The sequence below is a fragment of the Mobula hypostoma genome, chromosome 29 (genome assembly GCF_963921235.1).
Source record: "Mobula hypostoma chromosome 29, sMobHyp1.1, whole genome shotgun sequence".
In the NCBI taxonomy this organism is placed as follows: Eukaryota; Metazoa; Chordata; class Chondrichthyes; order Myliobatiformes; family Myliobatidae; genus Mobula; species Mobula hypostoma.
This window is the reverse complement of record NC_086125.1, coordinates 13291150-13316457: the sequence shown is the minus strand read 5'-3', so window position 1 is coordinate 13316457 and position 25308 is coordinate 13291150. Positions and strand designations below refer to the sequence as shown.

The window sequence follows — 25308 nt, the reverse complement described above, 5'->3', positions numbered from 1 at the left end:
CTCCTGTCTGTTCTCTCCTATCAGATTCTTTCTTCTCCTGCCCTTGACCTTTCCCAACCACCTCGCCTTCCAGTTAGCCTCCTTCTCCTCCCCCCACCTTTTTATTCTGGTATCTCCCCACCTTCCCTCTCGGTCCTGAAGAAGGGTCTCAACCCGATAAGTCAAATGTTCACTCTTTTCCATGGATGCTGCCTGACCTGGTGAGTTCCTCCAGCATTTTGTGTGTATTGCAATGAAGGGAATATTTGTACAACCTTACAGCCTCAGTATTATTCTGGCAAATCTGTGTTATTGTCCCTTTTGGCTAAGGACCTGAATAGTGAGATCTATAATGATGGTGAAACCCTCAGTGCGTAAATCTACACACTGTGAAATCGATAGTAAATTCTGGAGATCTGTGGTTAAAAAACAAATTTGTCATCTGTGCTTCCCCCTTCCTCCATGAAGTGTGGTTTGCAGCCTTTATGGTCAAATCTTCAAAAATCCGTGAACTGATACAGATGTCATTCATTCACAATCTCTCCTTACATGAAAATAGCTCGACAGAGCTAACACGTCTTACACAAGGGATGAATGAAAGTATTTTTCTTTGTGCACCTAGCTGTACGTTTGCAGCAGCAGTGCAGGGCAGGATGGTAGCATAGTGTTTAGCACATCACTGTACAGTGAAGGTGACATGGGTTCAATTCCTGCTGTTGCCTGTAAGGAGTTTGTATGTTTTCCTGTGACTGTGTTTCCGCCAGATGCTCGTTTTTCTTCCAACAGTGCAAAGGCATACCAGTTGGTCATTGCAATTTGTCCTTTGCTTAGGCTAGGATTAAATTTGGGGGCGGGGGAGAATTGCTTTGCAGTGCAGCTCGAAGGGCCAGGAGGACCTATTCTGCACTGTATCTCAATAAAGATGTAAATAAAATAACTTTTCTACCCATAAATGACAATTTTATAAGAGTGGATTATAATTCCTTCACATTAGCAATTAGTGGTATTTAAGAGACATTTAGATAGACACACAAATAGGTGGGGGACGGAGGGTAATACCCAGGTATAGGCAGATGTGCAGGTTTTCATTTATTGAGATACAGCAGGAATAGGCCCTCCCAGTCCTTTGAGCCGTGCCGCCCAGCAATCCAAGCCAATTTAATCCTAGCCAATTCACAATGAGCAACTAACCTACCAACTGGTACACCTTTGGGCTGTGGGAGCAAACTGGAGCACCTGGAGGAACCTCACGCAGTCATGGAGAGAATGTACAAACTCCTTCTAGACAGCGGTGGGAAATGAACCCAGGTCATCTGGACTGTAATGTGCTAACCACTATGCTGTTCTAAATGGGTATCATTGTGGGCTGAAGGGTCTGTTTCTGTGCTATACTGTTCTATGTCAACTTAATTCTAACGTATTCAAATAAAATTATTCTCTAAATTTAAAACCTTTATGATTAATTTTCTATGAATATCCTAGTCTTTATTTTCGATAATGTAAATTGTACTTTTGCTGTTTATGAGAACTTCCCAACGTTCATCCGGCTAGATGTTATTACTTTTGCCAGATACCATGTATTCTATTGTCTGAGGCAAAGGCCATGGAAATCTACAGCTCTGGAATGGTCAGACCTTCCTGGGCACCATTCTTTAATCACTCCCTACTAGACACAAACTTAGAGCATGCTTTCTTTCCTGAGTTGCATTGAGTTGCAGTATTTAAGTGTGGTCTAGTTGGAACGTTGCACAAATTAGGCCAATGTTATATTCCAGTTCCCCTGAGATTTTTAGCAGTTAGAGCAGATAGATGGAAAACTGACAGCAGCTTACAATCAATCTTACTCCGTCAAGGACATGCTACCTAAATCTGAATCCTTCAGGTCATAATCTTTCCCTTCCTACAGTCACTGTTCGGGGAGGGGAGATGGAGTGAGAGTTTGATCAATCTAGTAGTTCTGAAGAGTGTACAATTAAAGTCTGTGGCTTTGTGTCCAACAGTGTTGGGTTGGGATAGGATGTGGATAAGCTTGTGGCATTTGGGGCTCCATCAAGTTTTGGCGAGGACTGGAGACAGTGCCTGCGTTGCACCAGAGATGGCCTGTTGACACGGGCACACTAATCCACCACATGGGATCCACAGCCTGAGCAATAGAGAATTAACACGCCCAGTGCTTGCAGAGTGCTGATCTCACTGAACGTCCTGACTGTAAACCAGACACAGGTGCAATAGGGTTGCACAGTATAGTTTAGACAATAAGGGATGCAGACCCGTGTCAGAATGTACTATGCAAATTTGGAATAAGGGGAAACAGAATATTCACTGGGGGGTGGGGAGTTGTGGTTGCAGACCCTCTCTCAGACTACACCATGCTAAGGGCTGATGGGAGACTCTCACTCGCTCGGGCTGCATCCCAAGGGCTGGGATAGAGGGGAGGAGGTGGGATGGAGAGTGCGGACCCTTGCTCTCTCAGCAGATTGCCCCGGATGCACGGGAGCCCTCCCGCACTCAGTCCCTACCAGACATGGGACTGGGTGGCACCAAGCACCACAGGTGCAGAGGTTACAAGGACTCTCAGTTTTACAGTACAGACAAACTCAAACACATGGTACTTTGATGCCCTCTTAAAGCAGCCGCCAACAGAGCCGGTGCTGTGCAGTCCTCTTCTCACTGCCCTGTGGGGAGAAAGGGAGAAGAACGAGGGAAGGTGCCTTGAAAAGAAGCTGTGAGCAGGGTTAGAAGGAAAGAGTTATTAGCACGCGCCAAGAAACACCAGTCAGTTTTCTCAGAACTTGGCAACAGGACTGTGGTTTGCTGGATTCAGTGCAGCTTTAGTGAGCATCTGCAAGGGAAGGCAGAGAGGACAGATGCATCGTGCTAAAACCAATTCAACAACAAGACCCGGCCAGGGGTGTCTGACCCGGCACCACCCGCTCCCTACGGCCTAGGGTGCTGCCTCCCTCCCCACCTACAGGTGCTCGTTTACTTGCTTGGGTGGTGCGGCTTTCCCACACAGCGGAAGCTCTTCAACAAAGGCAGTGACCAATGAAGTGAGAGAAAAATACGAATGGCTACTTACTGTAGGGGACGCACTCATATTGGATCTCCAGGTACTTGTAGGTTCCTGGGCAGGGGTCGGGGAAGACGTCGGAACCTGCTACCACCACACACTGCGTGCGATTGTTACACCTGTGCGAGAAACAGCGCCAGTTAACGATTGGCTGTGGATGTACTATGATGAATGACAAAGTTTTCCCAACAGTGCCAGAACAAGACTCCCCCTACACCTCCATATCAAATAATCCCAGGGAAGATACAGTATAAGCCAAAGTTAAGTTGACCTATTATGTAGTACAAACACTGAGTTACGAATATTCAACTTACGAAGCCCACCTGCAAATGAATGTGTAATAACATTATAGGAATATTCAAAAACCTCTTGTACGTACCTTCATTCGCTCCTACAAAAGGCAGAACTAGATTCCTGTCTCTCCACTTTTAGTAATGAGTCTTATCAGTGTTAAGTATTTATGATGCCACACATTACAATACTGTGATATTGAGAGATTTTTTTGTGTATTTTCCAACATACGGACAAAATCAATGTACAGCCATCTATAAAAATGGTACCTGATTTTTACTTGGGAATGGCCTGTACCACCAGGGTAGCAACACTAGATGTTAAATACAAAGTAAATCTACTTCCACACTGAAGAATCCCAGCAGCATTTAAATGAAACATCATGGGAAACTCCTATTCCAATGGGGCATCGTTCCAACAGTTTAATGCAGTGCTTCTCACTGCTCCTGTTTCAATGATCAGCCCGACATCACCGAGGCTCCCTGACTGAGGCCTGGATGGTGGAAGCTTTGCAATCCTTGCCTACCTCCCACTGGCTGAGCCGTAGGCCTCTGAGAGAAGGTTTAAAGACCACGATAAATCGAGGCTGCTCCAGTGGCAGTCCTGTGTCTCTGAACATTATACCTCAAAGGAAATCCCAAGTAATGAAGTGGCTAATGAGAGGGGGCATAGTTTTAAGGTAATTGGAGGAAAGTATAGGGAGATGTCAAAAGTAAGTTTTTTTACAGAGATGCACGGAAAGCACTGCCAGTAGAGGCAGGTACATTAGAGACATTTAAGAAACTGAAATAGGCACATGAATGATAAAAAAAATGGAGGGCTATGTAAGAGGGATAGGTTACAGTAGATTGATTTTAGAATAGAGTAAAAGGTCAGCACTTGGTGCGCCCCAGGGCCTGTACGGCACTGTATTGTTCTCTCTTCAGAAACCCTGCCACTCCAAATCGGACAAAAACACTTTGAGCACAGGAATTTACAAGGATCTGATCGGGAGGAAACTGGGTGCCGCAGCAGAGTAGCGGTTAGTGCAACACTATTACAGCTCAGGGCGTCAGAGTTCAATCCCATTGTCCGTTGTAGGAGTTTATATGTCCACCCCCGTGGAATGCGTGAGTTTCCTCTGGGTGCTTCAGGTTCCGCCCACATTCCAAATGTATACTGGTTAGTAGGCTAGGGTTAAGAATCAAGGGTTGTTGGTGACATGGCTTGAAGGACTGGAAGGGCCTATTCCACTCTCTATCTTTAAATAAATGAATTAATCAATGTAAGTAGCCGCTGAGCAGTTTTCCTCATGGTTACCTCGTTCCTACAAGCCACTTCTATCACCTTGTGGAACTGTAGGAGATGCAGCTCTGAAATTCCTGGGCTATAGTGCTCAGAGCAGAATCTGGTCATTCGTTTACTAGTGGGATCTACCTATGCATTGTTTTTTTATTTACATTATAACAGTAACTGAGAGGTGTATTATCCTGAGGAAGAGAAGGGTGCTACGCAATGTTGGTGATGCGATCTCTTGAATTCATCATCCTTACACTGTGACACTGAGCACCCTTTTACTGTGATTTGTCTGAATGCCAACATTACTGCTGAGATGTACTGCCTTGTGGTTAAAATGGGGGGTCCTCTGGCTGGGCATCAGGACTCTGAGACCCACAAAGACATTGGAATGCTGATAGTGGACCATTGGAAGAATGAAGTCGTTAAGAAGGAACATCTAGCAGCCAGCTTACTTGGGTAAGACTGATATGGGAATAGGAAGGGGTCATCTCATCTTGGAGGACACTTTACCATTCAGTTAATGTGTGGCATATACCTACCTTTATCTCAGATCCGTGAGCGCGTGGCCAAGTGGTTAAGGTCGTGAGTTCGAGCCCCGGCCGAGGCAGCGTGTTGTGTCCTTGAGCAAGGCACTTAATCACACATTGCTCTGCGACGACACCGGTGCCAAGCTGTATGGGTCCTAATGCCCTTCCCTTGGATGACATTGGTGTCGTGGAGAGGGGAGACTTGCAGCATGGGCAACTGCTGGTCTTCCATACAACCTTGCCCAGGCCTGCGCCCTGGAGAGTGAAGACTTTCCAGGCGCAGATCCATGGTCTCGCAAGACTAATGGATGCCTTTGATCTCAGATCCCCTGATATCCTCTGATTTAAGAAGAATTATTGCCTCATTCAGCAAAGAATCAGGGCTCTTGACCTGCCATGGCAACCACTGAACACCCATCTGCCCTCCAAATAACTGTCCATTCCATCTGCAATGAGACAGTTGCACTAAGGGTAATTTACAGTGGCCAGCGCAAGATCAGGATCAAACCCAGGTCACTGAAGGCCAGAATTAACATCACCATACAATCCAAATTCCAAGCAGGCTTTGCAGTAGAGTAGAAGTAATTCCTAATCATTCCTCAAGGTATTCGTGGTTTCAATATTTGTGGTATCTGCTAATCCCAGACTCCCGAACCTCAGAAATAGTTTCACCCAGCCAACGTCATCAGCTCCCTTTTAGCATAATTAAAACTTCAATCACCTCATCTCATAACTGTCAAAATTACAGAAAGTACAATTGCAGTTTCTATAATCGCTCCTTATCACAGACAGTTAGATGTACAGTGAGTAAGCAGGCTCTGTACGTGCAGACCTTTTTCCCACCTACACTGATCCAATTTGCCAACGTAAGGATTGTATCCCTTTAAGTCTTGCCTTCTTTAAATCTGTTTGTAAATACTTCTTAAGCATTGTAACGAAATCGACTCCATCACCTCCTCTGGCATCACATTCCAGATATCAACTTTGTTAAAAAAAGTACTCAAGTCTCCTTTAAAAAAACTCCCTCCTCTAACCTTAAACCTGTGTACAATTTGTTTTAATACCCCTCGCACTGGTAAAAGAATTTGACTATCTACCTTATCTATGACTTCTCTAATCCTATATACTCTATTAGGTCACCCCTCAGCTTTCTTCATGCCTGGCATAGCAAAACAGTCTATCAATCTTTCTCCTCAACTAAAGTCAGCACATCCTTCCTTAGATTAAGGGGCCCAAAGCTACTCAATACTCCAAATGAGGTAAATCATTGACACAAAAGGTATGTCAGATGCTGGAAATGTAGAGCAATACACATAATGTGCTGGAGGAGCTCAGCCAGTCAAGCACCATCTATGGATGGGAATAAACAGTCAACGTTTTGGACTGAGACCCTTCATCATGGTCCATATGAAGACATCCATAGATATTGCCTGACTGGCTGAGCTCCTCCAGAGACTATCTTTGCCCTCCTCGTCATTTGCAGAGGCGGAAATATGCCGCAGATCATAGGACACCAGAATGTCCTGAGGAACGTGAGACTTTGGGGACTATGTTTGCCGAACAAAGAAAATACCAGGACAGATAGTTAATTAAGCTCATTGAGAAGCTGTAAGAGATCACTTGAAAATAAGTTTTTGAAAGATTTCAGAAAGAAAATCAGAGTGGTAAGGAAGTATTACCAGCTTTAGACAAGGTAATACTCTTCCTGTTGACCACTGTCTTTTGGGGAAACTTAACACAAATAGAATTATCTTAACTACACAAGATTTTGATCGTACATATCTTTAAATGACTAAGTAATATACGTTGGAAGTCACAGTGCCACTGCCTCACATCATCAGGGACCTCGGTTCAATCCTGACCTTGAGTGGAGTCACATTCTCCTTGTGACCACATGGGCTTCTCCTGTGTGCTCTGATTTCCTCCCCCATCCCAAAGCCCGGTGGGTTAGTAAGCAACTTGGCTGTTTTAAACTGCCCATATTGTGTGGGTGAGTGGCAGGATCTGGGGCGGGGTAAGGATTGGTGTAAATATGGAGAGAATGTATAATAGGATTAAGGGATTTACTTACTTACTTTACTTTATTGTCGCCAAACAATTGACACAAGAGCGTACAATCATCAGCGATATTTGATTCTGCGTTTCGCGCTCCCTGGATTACAAATTCATAGTAAGTATTAAAAATTTAAATTATAAACCATAAATAGAAAAAGGAAAGTAAGGTAGTGCAAAAAAAGCCGAGAGGTAGGTCCGGCTATTTGGAGGGTACAGCCCAGATCCGGGTCAGGATCCATTCAGCAGTCTTATCACTGTTGGAAAGAAGCTGTTTCCAAATCTGGCCGTACGAGTCTTCAAGCTCCTGAACCTTCTACCGGAGGGAAGAGGGACGAAAAGTGTGTTGGCTGGGTGGGTCGTGTCCTTGATTATCCTGGCAGCACTGCTTCGACAGCGTGCGGTGTAAAGTGAGCCCACGGACGGAAGATTGGTTTGTGTGATGTGCTGCACTGTGTTCACGATCTTCTGCAGCTTCTTCCGGTCTTGGACAGGAGAACTTCCATACCAGGTTGTGATGCACCCTAGAAGAATGCTTTCTATGGTGCATCTATAACAATTAGTGAGGGTTTTGGGGGACAGGCCAAATTTCTTTAGCTTTAGCGTAAAATGGGTGGTTGGTAGAAAAGATTCAATGAGCTGAAGGGCTTGCTGGTGTATCTCTGTTAAAACAGGGAGCTTGTGTATCCACAGCATGATATAACAGGTAGATATAACCCGAGTCTTGAGGGCTGTTTTAGCATTCCTGTTACAGGAATATAGGAAAAGGAAGCAGGATTGGGCCATTTGGCTTCTCAAGCCTGCTTTCTCATTCAATCAGACCGTGGCTGATCTTGCATGGCGCCACAAAACACACCTTACATTCCCTCAGTGTAATCATACTCAAAAGAATTTAGAGGAAATTTAAGAGATCGTTGCAAGGGATGATTATATTTAGGAAGAGAGACAGACCTGGCTAACATCGTTTGGAACAAGGGAATATTTAACTGGGTTATAGAAGGTTATTAGATGTGTTGGCATGGTGAACATCTGTTTCTCTTGGCAAGGAAGTTGAAAGCTGGGGAGTGCAGGTTTAAGTTTAATGAGTAGATTAAGTAGAGGGGTGTTCAGGAGTAAAAAGATCATCCCAAGAGCAGTAGGTGATGAGGCTCAAACTCTCAGCACATTCAAAAGATAACCGGATAAACCCTTGAGCAGAGTCAATAGAAATGACAACGGAAGGGAGTATTAACTTAACAGTATGGACATGGTGGATTGAAAGCCTCCTTCTGTGCTACAAACTTCGAATTTATTTGGAATTCAGGCTGTGCAGATGGGCATTAGATGCAGCCTAACATTCTTAATCTGTAGACTCACTTCTTTTAATTCTCACCTCTGTGAGGTCTTGGTCTCAAAATCCGAAGAAGGGAAACCACAATGGATCCCCACTGGTCCTCACAACACCTCTGAGTAACTTTGTTTCTCCACCTCTCCATTGCATGAAGAATATAAAGGAGGGACAGATGGCTACATCTACAAATAGTCCTTGCACCAACCCTGATCCTTCCCCCCTGTGGACTCTGGTTATACTTCCCACTTCCTCAGGATAGCTGATGGCATATTCAAAGCCCCCACCCACCCCAGTCATTTTCTCTCCTCAACCCTCCCTTGCTCCCAGAAGCTTGAGAGCACATACCACCAGGTCCATGGACAGCTTCAATGCCACTCTTATGATTCTTCAATGGACTTCCTCTCCATGCTGTACACTACAACTGTAACACTATATTCTACATTCTGGTATTGTTTTGCCCTTTGTACTATCTCAATATACTAATGTTTGGAATGATCTGTCCGAATGACTTGCAAATCAAAATGTTTCACTGTATCTCAGTACACATAATAATAATAAACTCATTACCATTTCCTCCAAGAGGACCACAACCTTGTCATGGTTTGGAGGCTTGTGTGTCTTAATGATCCAGAGAACTGTGTTGGCTGGAGTCAGGGCTTTCTGCTTTGGCTCTTCGTAGAGTCACCCATGCCAATTAGATCAAAGAGTGGAGGACAGATTAAGGGTGATCTACTGGTCTTCCAAGTTCAAGGGTTCATGTCAGGGCTAACAACTCTGACTGGTAAAACTAAGTTGTTAAAACAACAATGAAGAATCCGTCTACATCTGTGTACAACTATGTTCCTGGGTCTCTACCTGGGACTTGCATGGCAGACGGTAGTACAAACTGGGAGGAAGCTAGTGGCATGATGAAGAAAGCCCTGGACACCACCAGAGATGGAGGACCTTCATTGCTGCCCTAAATGCCAGTGGCATAACAGGCAATAAGTATTACCAATTATCTTACTTCACCAGAGATATTTCAGTTGTCCTATGTACTCCTCCCCTTCGTCTCTGCAATCTAAAACTGTTTTTATTTTTTCTTTCCCAGTTATGACGAAGTGTTTTCAACCTGAAATTATAACACTTTACATTGGAAGTAAAAATAGAAAATGTTTGAGACACTCAGAAGATAGGCAGCATCTGTGGAGAGGGAAACTGACGACATTTTAAATGAGAGATCCTTTGTCAGAACTGGGAAAGGGAGAAATGAGTTAGTCTAGAAACCAGCAAAATGTGAGAAAAAGCAAGGGTATTTATCTGATAGTGTGAAGATGTGGCATTTGGGAGAATGTGCTGTGGTTGTGTGTTTTGTTCCTTTCTGGTTGTTTCATATCGGAACATGTTCAATGAGTGAAAAGGCAGGAAGGACGGTGGATGAAGATAATTCTGATATATTCCATCTATCTATTCTTCTATCCATCTATCTATTTATTGATCGAGATACAGCACAGAATAGGCCCTTCCAGCCTTTTGAGCTTCAGTGCCAGCAAGCTCCCAATTTAACTCTGGCCTAATCAAAGGACAACTTAGACAGGAAGAAGAAGCTTGTATAATGATTTTCATATATTTATATAATATCTGTTATAACTGTTGCTAACCAAAGATTAAAATACTTACCAGACCAGGCAGCATGTGTGGAACAAACAACAGAGTTAACATTTGGGGTGGATGACTGTACCTGTTCTCACTGATCTGAACTGTTAACTGTTTCTCTCCCCACAGATGCTGCTCGATCTGCTGAATATTTCCAGAACTTTTTGTATCCACAGTGCTTTGATATTTTTAAATTAAAGACCTTTGATGGCCTTTGGTCGGAGTATTCTGTGAATGGGAAGGAGGAGGAGGTAATGAAGAGATTTAGTTGGGGGTGACAAAGTAGTGAGACGGTGAAGATGGAGTGCAGGGCCCAAGATAGTTGAGGAATGATGCAGGGTGAGCAGAAGAGACAGGTGTGGGAAGAGTCTGTCTTGGGTGTAGTGGAGCTTGTCTGGGTTACTGACACCAGAGGCATTTAAACACAAGTGTAATTTAAAATACCTCTAGCTGCGTCGCAATTGAATATAAAGAGGTTCAACTGCATCTGAATCTTCATGTCTGCCACAGTGATCACAGTCAGGGGGATCTGATTGAAACGTGTAAGATCCTAAAGGGATTGGACAGGCTAGATGCAGGAAGATTGTTCCCGATGTTGGGGAAGTCCAGAACGAGGGGTCACAGTTTGAGGATAGAGGGGAAGCCTTTTAGGACCGAGATTAGGAAAAACTTCTTCACACAGAGAGTGGTGAATCTGTGGAATTCTCTGCCACAGGAAACAGTTGAGGCCAGTTCATTGGTTATATTTAAGAGGGAGTTAGATATGGCCCTTGTGGCTACGGGGGTCAGGGGGTATGGAGGGAAGGCTGGGGCGGGGTTCTGAGTTGGATGATCAGCCATGATCATAATAAATGGCGGTGCAGGCTCGAAGGGCCGAATGGCCTACTCCTGCACCTATTTTCTATGTTTCTATGTTAATACTGCAGGCATCTTCAGCAGCACTTGACATTTGAATCCACATTAAGGAGAAGTGTGAGTGTTGGGGTGGGGGAAGAGAGAGATAGGGGGAAAAAGATAAAGAAAGGAAGGGAGAGAAAGAGATGGAAAGAGAAAGATAAAGAAGGATGGGGAATGTGTAAGAGCTTCTCCATAAATTCAAGTACTTCCTATCCACGTAGGCATCTGAAGCTCAAATATACTTTTCAAGTCAAGTCAAGTCAAGTCAAGTCAAGCCACTTTTTATTATCATTTTGACCATAAATGCTGGTATAATACACAGTAAAAATGAGACAACATTTTTCAGGACCATGGTGCTACATGAACAATACAAAAACTGCACTGAACTATGTAAAACAACACAAAACTACACTAGACTACAGACCTACCCAGGACTGCATAAAGTGCACAAAACAGTGCAGGCATTACAATAAATAATAAACAAGACAATAGGCACAGTAGAGGGCAGTAGGTTGGTGTCAGTCCAGGCTCTGGGTATTGAAGAGTCTGGTGGCTTGGGGGAAGAAACTGTTACATAGTCTGGTCATGAGAGCCTGAATACTTTGGTGCCTTTTGCCAGATGGCAGCAGGGAGAAGAGTATGTATGAGAGATGTGTGGGGTACTTTTTGCTTTATGGACACAGCGTGTGGTGTAAATACCTGTAATTGCGGGAAGAGAGACCCTGATGATCTTCTCAGCTGACCTCACTATCCGCTGCAGGGTCTTGCGATCCGAGATGGTACAATTTCCAAACCAGGCAGTCCCCTAATTACTCACCTCCGATTATCTGACCCACTTTCTGAAAACCTCAGTTACTCGAGTGAGCCTGTCATTGTATCATAGCACAGATTTCCAATTGCACATTTCACTGAAGATCCACCTTGGAGGCTAACAATAAGATTATTTCTTTACTGAGGCCTCAGGCAAGCCAGGAATGCAGTGGTTTGGAGCTGTATAATGCATGAATGTGTGGGCCTTGACAAGTGGCTCAGAGTGAAATGTGAAGCTTTAGTAAACTCTGGCAGTCTACAGCTGTCAGCTGGTTGGCATGTCAGTAATTCCCAGGAGGCCAGATTTAAGTGGGAATCATTAAATATCCAAGATTTCCATGACATTAAGTACACAGGTAGAGTTCAGAGAGTTCTCAGGGAACACTAAGTGAACACGGGCTGAAGGACTATTGATGCACCACTCCCTTAGTGGTAGCCTGAGGGACCTGGCTCCATTGATGACTACTCAATAAGTTCTTCTTCAGCGGCGGTTCCTTAGGGATGAAGGTGATGTACTTCCACACCACTCAGAGTGGGGGACGTCTGTGCTTTTTGATTCCAGTATTTGATGAACACTAGTGACCAGACAGTCTCACAGATTGAGGTTCTGGATGAGTGATGAGAGGTCCAAAATATCTGGAGGCCATGTTCTGCTGTACAGCAACTGCACAACTCTCTTTCTGTCTCTCTCTGACACATACAAACACACACTCCAACCACACAAACATGCCATTGTCCTCTCCCCCAATGTCTTGCCCCTCCCTGCTTCTATACAATTCTAATTACCTCCTTACATCTCATCTCCCTATCCCTCTCAATCAATTCACCCTCTCCCCACACTTCCTCTCCCAGCTGGCCCTCTCAACTCCAGACCACCCTGTCTCCCAGCAACACTGCAATCTGAAGACTACAGCCTAACCACCCGACCTCTTTCCCAAAATCCTCAGGGGAACTGTAGAAATTGAAACAGTTAATGATTCAGGTTGATGACTTGCACCAAACATCACTGGGGTACAGTTACCATGCTGAAAAGGTCAAGGGGTTCAGGTGAGAAGAAATGTCTTCACTTTGAACTTACTGAGGCTTTGGAATTCTGTACCTAACAGTGCTATGACTGTCCTCAACCATCAGGCTCTTGAACCAGCATGGATAACTTCACTCATCCCAACACTGAACTGATTACACAAACTATGAGCAACACACATCAAAGTTGCTGGTGAACGCAGCAGGCCAGGCGGCATCTCTAGGAAGAGGTACAGTCGACGTTTCAGGCTGAGACCCTTCGTCAGGACTAGCACAAACTATGACACAAACTATGAACTCACTTTTAAGGACTCTATAACTCACATTCTCAATATTGGTTATTTATTTATTATTATTTTGCTTTCTTTTTGGTATTTGCACAACTTGTTGCCTTTTGAACATTGTTTGTCCGTCTTTGATACATGAAGTTTTTCATTGATTCTATTGTGTTTGTTTGCATTTGCTGTGAATGCCTGCAAGAAAATGAACTTTAGGGTTGTATATGGTGACACATATGTTCTTTGATAATAAATTTGCTTTGAAATTTGAACGGTGGGGCTCAGTCACTGACATTCAAGAAGAGGTTGATAAATCTTTTGATATTAAAGGAATAGAAAGATAAGGATTTAATATGAGAAAGTAATGCTAAGGTGAAAATTGTGCTAAATAATTGAATAGTGGAGTAGATGTGAGAGGTTTCTTGGCCTTGCTTCTGTCTCCTAGTATCTGCTGTTTATCTGTCCCTCTGTCTTTGTTTCACCTTTCTCTTCTTATTACACGAGAACATAACAACAGAAAGAGGCCATTCATCCATCAAATCCACACCAGTTCCCAGTACACCAATCCCAGCAGTCCCACTGGCCCACCTTCTCTCCGTCACCCTGCAGTCTATGGTCTCTCACCTGTCTGTCGGCTCTATCCTGCCGTCTGACCCTCCATCTATCTCCCTCAGCCTGTTTCCAATTAGTAATTGGTTTATTATTCTCCCATGAACCGAGATACAATGAGAAGCTTTTGTTTACATCGAGGTACAGTATCGTGCAAAAGCCTTAGACACATATATATAGCTAGGGTGCTGCAGACTCTTGCACTGTAATGTATTTGTAGACATAGAGCAGAGAACAAGTTTGTAAATCTGGCGGGAGAAAAGGACGCTGGGAATAGTGAGGGTGGAATGCTGCAGGAGGTGTGCGGGATAGGTGGCAGGGAAGGAGTGCTGGGGTCGGGGGGAGTTAGCTCGGGTGCAGCCCTGAGACACCAGGCAAAGTTATTTGATCCCAAACAATTTGTTTATTGGTCATTACAGAAAGTCTGGTGCTTCCCACTCCCGCCCCTCTCCCTGCCCCATTCCCACTCTCACTCCACAACAGAGACCCATATCAAAATAAGGTTTATAATCACTCACATAAGTCATGAAGTTTTTTTTTTGCGGCAGCAGTGCAGTTCGATACATCAAATTACTACAGCACTGTGCAAGAGTCTTGTGCTCCCTGGCTGTAGTACTGTAGTACAAAAGGAATACAAATCTGAATGCAGTATATAGTGTTACAGTTACAGAAGAAGGATAGACAATAAGGTGCAAGGGTTACGGCAAGCTAAGCTGAGGGATCAAGAGTTCATGTCTATTGTATAAGAGGTCTTTCCAGAGGTATAACAAGACAAAACCTGTCCTTGTGCCTACTGGTATTTGTTCTAATAGGTTCTCATGTTTCATGCCTCTGGGCTGCAGTTTAGAAGAATATGGGGAGAATCTCGTTGAAACCTATTGAATATTGAAAGGCCTGGATAGGGTGGACATGGAGAGGATGTTTCCTATACTTGGGTGAGTCTAGGACCAAAGGGCATAGCCTCCGAATACAAGTATGTCCCTTTAGAACAGAGATGAAGAGAAATTTGTTTCGGCAGAGGATGGTGAATAGATGGAATTCATTGCCACAGACAGCTGAGAAGAATGTCATTAGCTATATTTGAAGAGGAGGTTGATAGCTTCTTGACAAGTAAGGGCGTCAAAGGATACAGGGAAAATCAGTCACGACGAAATGGCAGAGCAGATTTCAAGGGGCGAATGGTCTAATTGTGCTCCTATATCTTATAATCTTACGGTCTAACCGCATTTTCCCCAATGGATCACTCTCTATTCCCTGGATTTCATGCCAGAGTTCCTCTATCTCTCCATGTCTCCCTTTGTCTATGGTCATTACAACAATGTAGATATAAGAGAAGGAGTTGGTCATACACGCTTCTCCTCCAAGCCTTGTCTGCTCCTCAGTGAAATCAAGGCTGAGTTGCTGCATTCACTTTGCCAGAAAGCTTGTTTCACACTATTTATTCCCAGCGGTGGTGAGTGTACTCAAGAGCTGAGGGTACATACTTTCCCAAAGGAGAATTCCTAGCTCTCTGAGGGAAGAGATCCCTCAATTCCGAACAATTCCTATTAATCTGAGGACAAACCTGAAAGTTATGAATCATTAGCGTTGACACATTAAGGAACTGCAAATGCAATTAATGTGCAAACTAATTAACAAATCAATTTCTCAATGTCTGCTCATTTTGGACAAATTAATTCAAAGGTTTTCAAATTGATTTCTAGATATTCACATGGATTTGGAAGTGCATCTATTGATAATTAAAGACATAGGTTGTAAATTAGTTTTACGTATTAAAATAATATGAAGTGATAAGTTTATGAATGAAAGCATGAATTAATTTGAAGCTGATGTGCGTGGAGCCTTGGGACCCAATGAGCGACTAGAATACTCTGATGGAGTTCAGTAGAGTCCAGGGTTAAATCCTCTTGCAGACTGAATTTCAGACAGTGCCTTCTCTTCCCAGATCACCCCTATTTCATTTGGTTATTTCCTCTCTCTCTTCTCATTCTCCTTTCCTACCCTGTCTCCTTTTCCTATTCTCTCTTTTATGGCCTTTTATCCTTTCCTCTCTCCCTCCTCCCTCTTTCACATCCCCCCTTCTCCCCCTCCCCTTTCTTCCCTCGTTTGCACTCCCCTATCTTGCTGTCACCGTAGCAGCCGATCGATCTGATAGCATCTCTGATTATATTCTGGGAACGAGAAAACATTTGACTCGCTCTATCAGTGAGCATCTTTCAAGATTTTCATGGATCATTTCTCATCTCTTCTACCCAGCTCGTGCCCTGGCTCTTTCAGGTCTTTTCTTTTGCAAGCAATCTGTTTATTTTCCATTGCTTTGTCAGGGCTCTCACACGCAGTTTTGTTCCATCTATCTAACCTGACAGTTACTCTTCTATCTCTCGGTTTACCTCTGCTCTAGTTGCCCAGCTCCTCCTGCTGTCGCTATCCATCTCAGAAAATGCAATATCATTAGGAGTCAACTAGATCATTCAGGTCAAAGCAGATGAAAATTCAATGCCGACATCACGTGGTCAGAAGACCGAAGTGAGAAAAGAAATTCTGGAAAACATGAGGACGAGAGGTGATACCTGGGATCAGAGAAAACAGCTGATGAGAATTTTAACTCCAGGTTGAGGGAAGGTTGGACTTTTTTGGAGGGACTTGTAAGTGTAAATGGATTGGTAACTGGTTTATTTTTGTCACAGGTAGCACGGTAGCTTAGTGGCTAGCTTTACAGTACCAACGACCCGGATTCAACTCCCGCCACTGTCTTTAAGGAGTTTGTACGTTCTCCCCATGACTGCGTGGGTTTCCTCTGGGTGCTCCGGTTTCTCCCCACAGTCCAAAAGACTTGCTGGTTGGTAGGTTAATTGGCCATTGTAAATTGTCCTGCAATTAATGTGAGGAGGGAGGAGAAGATGGCGGCGTGACGCAGCGCATGCGGCCGTTCCAAATGATATCGTATGTGTTAACTAGGGGCCGTGCACAATCATGATTTGATGGAGACAGCCGTGAGAAGCACGGAGGAACATCTGGAGAAACTTCTGAAATGCCCGCTTCGCTGCTGCTGCTACTGTGCGATCGAGAATCTCCGGAGGGAAAGGCCCCAAATCCTCGGCTTTGCCTATTGCCTGTTGCCAGGGCCGGGGTCGAAGTGCTTGGCAGAGATGGTGCTCAGTGCTCGGTGTCGGAGAGCTGGTCGGAGGCTTGGAATTTTCGGATGGACTCAGAGTCGGACTGTGGTCAGATGCTTCCAGGATGCTGCATCGGCAAGTTTGCGGTGCTGGAGGTTCACCGTCTGCGTGAGATGATGGGACTTTCGAGAGACTTTGAGACTTTTTACCGTGCCCATGGTCTGTTCTTTATCAAATTACGGTATTGCTTTGCACTGTTGTAACTATATGTTATAATTATGTGGTTTTTGTCAGTTCTTCAGTCAGTTTGCCATGTATTTCTGTGATATCATTCTGGAGAAACATTGTATCATATCCCAATGCATGCATTACTAAATGACAATAAAAGGGGACTGCGTGTCCTCATAATCTAATCTAATCTAATTAGGCTAGAATTAAATCATAGGATTGCTGGGCAGCGTGGCTGGAAGGGTCAGAAGAGCCTATTCCATGCTATGCCTCAATAAATAAATGCACTAAGATACAGTGAAAAGCTTTCTTGCATGTCATGCCATAAAAGTCTATCAAGGCAGCACAAAAGAAAACAAAAAGAGAATGCAGAATATAGTCGCAAACAACAGGAATTCTGCAGATGCTGGAAATTCAAGCAACACACATCAAAGTTGCTGGTGAACGCAGCAGGCCAGGCAGCATCTATAGGAAGAGGCGCAGTCGACGTTTCAGGCCGAGACCCTTCGTCAGGACTAACTGAAGGAAGAGTGAGTAAGGGATTTGAAAGCTGGAGGGGGAGGGGGAGATGCAAAATGATAGGAGAAGACAGGAGGGAGAGGGATAGAGCCGAGAGCTGGACAGGTGACTGGCAAAAGGGATACGAGAGGATCATGGGACAGGAGGTCCGGGAAGAAAGACAAGGGGGTGACCCAGAGGATGGGCAAGAGGTATATTCAGAGGGACAGAGGGAGAAAAAGGAGAGTGAGAGAAAGAATGTGTGCATAAAAATGAGTAACAGATGGGTTACGAGGGGGAGGTGGGGCCTAGCGGAAGTTAGAGAAGTCAATGTTCATACGAGGGGGAGGTGGGGCCTAGCGGAAGTTTGACTTCTCTAACTTCCGCTAGGCCCCACCTCCCCCTCGTACCCCATCTGTTACTCATTTTTATGCACACATTTCTTTCTCTCACTCTCCTTTTTCTCCCTCTGTCCCTCTGAATATACCTCTTGCCCATCCTCTGGGTCACCCCCCCCCGTCTTTCTTCCCGGACCTCCTGTCCCATGATCCTCTCGTATCCCCTTTTGCCAATCACCTGTCCAGCTCTCGGCACTATCCCTCCCCCTCCTGTCTTCTCCTATCATTTTGCATATCCCCCTCCCCCTCCAGCTTTCAAATCCCTTACTCACTCTTCCTTCAGTTAGTCCTGACGAAGGGTCTCGGCCTGAAACGTCGACTGCGCCTCTTCCTATAGATGCTGCCTGGCCTGCTGCGTTCACCAGCAACTTCGATGTGTGATGCAGAATATAGTGTTCCTGTTACAGAGAAAGTGTGGTGCAGGCAAACAAATGAAGTTCAAGTGACACAACAGCTGGTAGTCAATGACTTCCAGAGGTGACAGCAGGTGGAACTGCTACCTCACGATACCAGAGACCCAGGTTCAGTCCTGACCTGCGATGGGTGTTCTTCCTGTGACTGCAGGTGCTCCGATTTCCTCCCACATCCCAGTGTGTGGGTTGTTAGGTTAAATGGCCATTGTAAGTGGACCGTAGTTTGTGGGTGAGTGGTGGAAGCTGGGGGAGTTATTGGGATATCTATGTAGAATAAAATGGGATTATTGTAAGACTGTTGTGAATGGATGGTTGAAAGTTGGTCTGAACCTGATGGGCCAAAGAGTCTATTTCCACCTTTATTAGGAAGTCATACAATCAACAGAATCGTGCTGGGATAACTCAGCATTCCACTGCAGTCCTACATACCGGTCAGGAGCAGGATTAAGCCAGCTGGCTCCTTGACCCTACCTCATTGTTTAATAACGTCGTGACTGCAGCCTTAACTTACCACCTAAACCCAGTAATGTTTCGTTTCTGTTTATCAAGAAACAGCCACCTTCTTTAAAAATACAAAGATTTTGAAAATGCAAAAATTTAAAGAACTCCCCTCCACCCTCTGAGTAAGGGAGGTGCAAGGCCTCACCACCCTCTAAAGGTTTTGCCTCAGTTGTGTCCTAAATAGACGACCTGTTATTTTTAAACAATGACCCCTAGTTCTACCTCTTCTCCATCTCGCCAAGATCTTGTATCTTTCAATCTATTCCCCTCTCACTATTCTCAACTTTATCATCTACCTATCCTATCCCACCCTTACTTATAAGGCAACCTGCCCATTCATTCATCTGAACTGGAGTTTAAGAGAAAGTTGAATGACTTATTTTTTACCTTTTGCATTTTAACACCTTTATTAGCGATTTTACTGAATTTGTAATATCTAATTTTAATTCTTTGAAGCAATTTTGATTTTGTTTAGGTGTCTTTAAATATCTGGTTCCCCCATTTATGAAGGAAGGCAAGGCTCCAGTTTGAGTTGAGACCACTCCACCTAGTTCAAGAACAGCTACTTCCCTCCATCCATCCAGTTCTTGAACCAATAGGCACAATCTTAATCACTGGAAATTAGCAACACTTTGATCCTTTACACTACAATGGACTGTTTTTTTTTGTTCTAATTGAATCCTTTCTTTTAAAAATTGTATATAATTTATGTCTTTTTGGAAAACATCGCTTATTTGGTTAAACCTCAACCATCAGGCTCTTGAATCATTGGGGCTAAATTCATTCAACTTCACTCGTCACATTACTGAATTGTTCCCACAACCTATGGGCATACTTTCAAGGACTCTTCATCTCATGTTCTTAATATTATTACTTGTTATTATTATTGTTATTTATTTTTTGAAGTTGTGCAGTTTGTCATCTTTTGCACATTGGTTGTCCTGCTGTTAAGTGTGGCCCTTTATTCATTCTTTTGTCTTTCTTGAATTCACCAAGTATGCCCGCAAGGAAACGAAAGTCAGGTTTGTATATGGGGACATATATGTATTTTGATAATAAATTTACTTTGAACTTTGATGCTGTGTACCTGTGATGCAGCTGCAAGTAAGTTTTTTATGGCACTTATGCACATGACAATGAACCTAACTCTGACTTCTGTTGGTGCCTGCTGGTGTTTGGTTAGTGGGACTCTCTGAGGGATCTCCTTCTCCTTCACAAAACAAGCCACCCTCAACCACAAGGGATGGCCGCAAGCTCTTCCTTTGTGCCGCCTTGCTCATACATGCAGAAAGTCGGCTTGTTCAGACTACCACAGATACTACCACCAGGTGGCATGCTGAACCCGTCATATAGGGCACACTGCACGGAAAGAGATAGGTTGGCCACTGATTACGCTCAACTTGTATTAATTCCATTTGTACTCTTACCACACCTCCACCAACTCTCGCCTGATTCTACTCCTCACCTACACATTAGGGGTAACTCGCCCCAAAAACTCCTCGTTTATCTTGCAAGTGTCCAGAACAAATTCATGCAGTCACAGGAGACAATTGAGTCCTAAGCACCGAAAGACAGGTCAGCCTGTATGAGGAAGAAATGTGTTCCTTGACCACCTCATCCAGACCAATTGCGATGTTAATCTACGCTAATCACATTTGCCATATTAGACTCATCCCCTTCTCCTTCTCCCTATCCATGTACTGTCCAAGAACCTTTTAAATGTTGTAATTGTACCTGTCTCTAACACTTCCTCTGGCAGCTGGTTCCACATACTCACCAGACTCTTGCCCCTCAGATCTCCATTACGTTTCTCCCATTTACTTTAAACCTATGTCTTCTGGTTTTAAATTCCCTGATCCAACACAAAAGACTGACTATCTACCCTGTCAGATCACCCTTCAGCCTGCTATGTTCCAGTGAGGATAGACCCAGCCTATCCCAGCTCTCCTTATAAGGAAAGCCCGCCATTCCAGGCAACACATCAGTGTATATCTTCTCTATTCGTTTTAATGTGACCACGTTACCACATTTTTCAGGTAGTGGTGATCAGAACAGTGTATAATAATGCAATGTCCTAACCAATGTTTTGTACAGCTGCAATTTGCCATCCTAATCCTTGCACTCAATGCCTCAGCCTAAGAATGCAAGCATGTCGAAAGTCTTTCTCACTATCGTATCATAGACACAAGAGGTTCTCCAGATGCTGGAGATCTTGAGCAATACACATAAAATACTGAGGAAGACAGTGGGTCAGGCAGCGTTTAAGGAGGGGACATTTCATTAGGCTCTCATCTCAAATAACCAACTGTTTATTCCCTTCCACTGATGTAGGCAACAGTGACGTAGACTTGCTGACTTCCTCCAACATTTTGTGTGTATCACAACTCTTTGCACCTGTGTCGCCATTTACAGGGAGCCTGCACCCAATACTCCTGAGGTCCATGCCATACACTGTATATGCCCTGTTGGTGTTGGCTGTCCCACAGTGTATCACTTCATACTTGTCTGGATTAAGTTCTATCGCCATCGCTCTACTCAGCTTTCCAATTTATTGACCAAGGAAGACTTTGTCAAAAGAGATGCTAAAAATTGCGGCGCCATGGTAACATAGTGGTAAGCGCTATGCTATTATTCAGTTCCGGTACCATCCGTAAGGAGTTTGTACATTCTCCCCATGACCATGTGGTTTCCTCCAAGTGGTACGGTTCCCTCCCACAGTCCAAAGACATACTGGTTAGTAGGTAAATTGGTCATTGTAAACTGTCCATATTAGGCTAGGGTTGCTGGGCAGCACGGCTCATTGGGAAATAAACAAATTGTATGTGAACTAGGTGTAGCAACGTGATTTTTTCTTTTTTCCCCATATTTGTTACCTCCACAAAAAGAAAAAAATCACACTTGTGAGACATAATCTCCCTGCACAATTCCTAACTGCCTTTCCAAGTGAATGTAAATCCTATCTCTCACAATATTTTTTTCTCCCAATTATATCCCCACTGCTGATTAAAAGCCCACTGCTCTGCAGTTTCCTGGCTTATTCCTGCTATATTTTTGTATAAGAAGCAAAATTAACTATCATCCAGTCTCCCAGTACCTCACCCATGGGTAACAAAGGTATAGAAATATCCAGCAGAGCCCCAGAAATCTCCCCCCTTGCTTCCCAGAGCATCCTCGGAATAAGGGGTAGTATTTGGTGCTGTAATGTGGACTTTTAACTGGGATGAGCGTGGTCCATCACTCTAAGATACGACAAACATGCTTTTTTTCCACTGCTTTCCTCCCTTTCCCAGCTCTTGAGTCCTTCTCCCAGAGAACGAGAACTAAAAGCTAGAGGGCTTCTCTATAAGGCGAAAAGGAAACAAAATATTAAAAGGATCTGAGGGCATTTTTTTTCACTCATGATGAGTGTATAGAACAAAAAAATGGTTGAGGGAGGTACAATAGCAATATTTAAAAGAGACTTGCACCAAGGTACATGGGTAGGAAAGGTTTAGAGAAAAGTGGCCAAACATGGACGAATGGAACTAGCTTAGATGGGCATCTTGGTGAGCAGGAGTATGTTGGACTGAATGGCCTGTTTCCATGCTGTACCACTCTGAGACTCTTATCAGATCCCAGCTTCTCTGTTGCAGATTATGTGTCACAAGAACACGAGAAAATAAGTGCAGGAATAGGCCACATGGACTGGATGGAGTTTTCATGGAGTCTGAGATCTGAGGGCACAGCCTCAGAATAAAGAGGCTTCAGTCTGAGGGCTGAGGGTGGTGAATCTGAGTAATTTGATGGCCGTGGAGGCTATCATTGGGTATACTTACAGTAAAGCAGAGGTTGTTAGGTTCTTGATTAGTAAGGGTATCAAAGGTTACAGGGAGGTGGTGTGGTAAACCATATATATGTTGTAACTGGGTTAACTGTCTGGACACGCCCCTCTGCTGACTGCCCCTGTGGTTCCTCCCACAGAAGGTGTAAAGGTGTTTCGCCTTGCCCCTCCCCCTCAGCCCGGGGGCAGACACTCACCATGGAGGTCGTATTGTACAGCGAATAAAAGCCTTTCAGTATTTTACCCAACCTCAGCCTGTTGGAGTTATTGAAGGTGCTTCAGGTGGCAAAAGAATGGGATTGAAAAGTCAAACTAGACATGGTTGAATATTGGATTAGATGTAGTGGGCTGAAAGCCCTAATTCTGTTCCTATATCTTATTGTCTTATGCAGGGGCTCCCAACCTGAGCTTCACGGACACCTTGCTCAATAGTATTGGTCCCTGGCACAAAAAAGGTTGGGAACCCCTGGTTTTGTGGTTCCTTAAGTCTGCCCCAACATTCAATCTGATCATGGCTGACCTGTCCCAAGCCTCATCTTTTCTGTGAGTGCTCCCCACAGCCCTTAATTTCCCAAGCTTTCGTCAAATTTTCTCCCTCTTCCTTTAATGGCTGCACTGATTTTGCCTCCACGTCCCTCTGGTGTGCAGGATCCCAGGGATTCACCGCCCTGCAAAGTGGGGAGGATGTTTAGGGCAAGGAGCTCAGTCCACGTGAAGTTGCTGCTGAGACCTCGGTGCAGATTCTCTCTGACTCTGGGCAGAGACTCGCCACCGTGCTCATGTGCTAGGTTGTCTCTCCTTCCTGTGGCAGCTGCGCAGTTCCTCAGGGCGGTGTTCCCAGCTCTGTTACTGCCACTTAGGGACACTGTGGGTTGGCTGGGACAGCCGCTTAGGGATTGGGAGGGGAGGAAACCCTCCCCAGTTGAATTTGCACTAGATTGTTGTGTGGGTGTCTCCAACATGGAAACACCCACAGGCAACCCTCATCCCTTGCATCTACAAAGCATTTGTTTTTGTTGGTGCAGGTGGCAAAGGTAGACCTGGGGATTAGAGTTTCCATTTACAACATCATTGTTCTCAGTACACCAATTAGACAAGGGTTGAACCTGTTTTGATTGGATTTAAGGGGGCTGTGGCCCTTGCACTCACAGTCAACTCCACTCAAACTCAACACCCCAATTTCTTGATGCTAATTAATAAAAAGGGATGAGTGGAAGCCATGGGTCATGGTGTCGGGATAGGGAAAGGGGAGTGAGACACAGTGGAAGAGCAGGAATTTCAAATGAGGCAATTGGAGTTGATCAGGAACTGGCTGGACATGTGCGAATCACATTTGTTGGTGTCCTAGTCTGAAATTTTGGACTGTCGGCAGGATCCCACTCCAGGTCAATGTGGTTCAAACGCCCATACGTTCTACAGGGAATGACATTAGCCTTTGTGTCCTGCTGCAGGAATTACATCTGCATTACGGAACATGCACAGCTAGAAATGCTAGGATGAATTTCACAGTTTGAAGCACAGGAGGTTGGAACCAGGATTCACTCTGGGTTTAATCATTCTCCAACCATATGAGGCAGACTAAAGTCAGTGATGAGCCACCCAATTACAAGCCCTGCACTTGTACCTATACAAGGATTGTTTGATGGGACAAAGTAGAGGGAGCTTCACTCTGGCCCTAACACATGTCCGTAACCTGGGAGTGTTTGATGGGACAGAAGGAGCTTCATTCTATACTTAACACATGGCACTGCCCTGAGCGTGTCCTGATACGACAGAGTAAAGAGGGCACGTTATTTTACAGTATTCACCAGTGTGTATGTGATGGTGTGCTGTCTGGGAGACATTGCTGTGACTGCCACTGGAGGGTAGACGCTGATAATAAACAATCTTCACCCTCCCTCCCCTGGGCATCTTGCTCAGCTCTGCATATTGTCTCTGGCAGACAAACAACTTTTCCTTTTTACAGGAAGCTGCTGAAGCAACCATTGTGAGCAACTTGTTCCATTCTGTTCTGTGCCTGAGCACGAGGCTGAAGGTGGGAAGGATTTTATTCCCTGTTCTATTACTCTGCCCCCACAACACAAACAAACAGAGGACTTTCTCCACCTGCCACTGGGCTTTCTCTGCGTCAAGCGTTTTCATGTTGGAGGCACGCTTCCCTTCTCCCCGGTGATTAGATCATCCAGAGGGAATTGGGCTTCGGATTTAGTAACCTTACGTATCCCCCATTACCTCAGCTCCTTCTACTGTGACATGCTCTTCAGCAGAAGGAGGCGTTGTACATTCCAGCAGACAGTGTGGAATGAAACCTTGACCAAGAAAATCCCAGCCTAGTTTGGTTCAAACTTCATGTTAGAATCCATGTCATAATGATTTATCCCAGAGCATCTCCACTACTTGTTGGTTATCACAGTTCTGTACTATCTTACGGTGCTGAGCAAAAATCTTAGGTACATATACACAACGAGGGTGCCTAAGGCTTTTGCACAGTACTGTACCTTGTCCCAGGTCATGGATTTTGGGATCTGTACTGCAACAAAGATGAAGAATTGAAA

At 44.5% G+C, this 25308-nt stretch overlaps 1 protein-coding gene across 11 annotated transcripts in view; it reads right to left on the bottom strand.

Annotated features, from left to right (window-relative positions):
- The window catches only part of LOC134339494 (adhesion G protein-coupled receptor L1-like), a 666897-nt gene that overhangs the window by 198969 nt on the left and 442620 nt on the right, over nucleotides 1-25308 (bottom strand). For 10 of the 11 annotated variants that reach the window (XM_063036065.1, XM_063036054.1, XM_063036056.1 and 7 more), the window contains one exon: nucleotides 3059-3168. In XM_063036065.1, coding sequence (XP_062892135.1) covers nucleotides 3059-3168 — 110 coding nt within the window. Of the gene's footprint in view, nucleotides 1-3058; nucleotides 3169-14297; nucleotides 14377-25308 lie in introns of those variants that run through there. The other variant, XM_063036064.1, reaches the window with a different exon arrangement.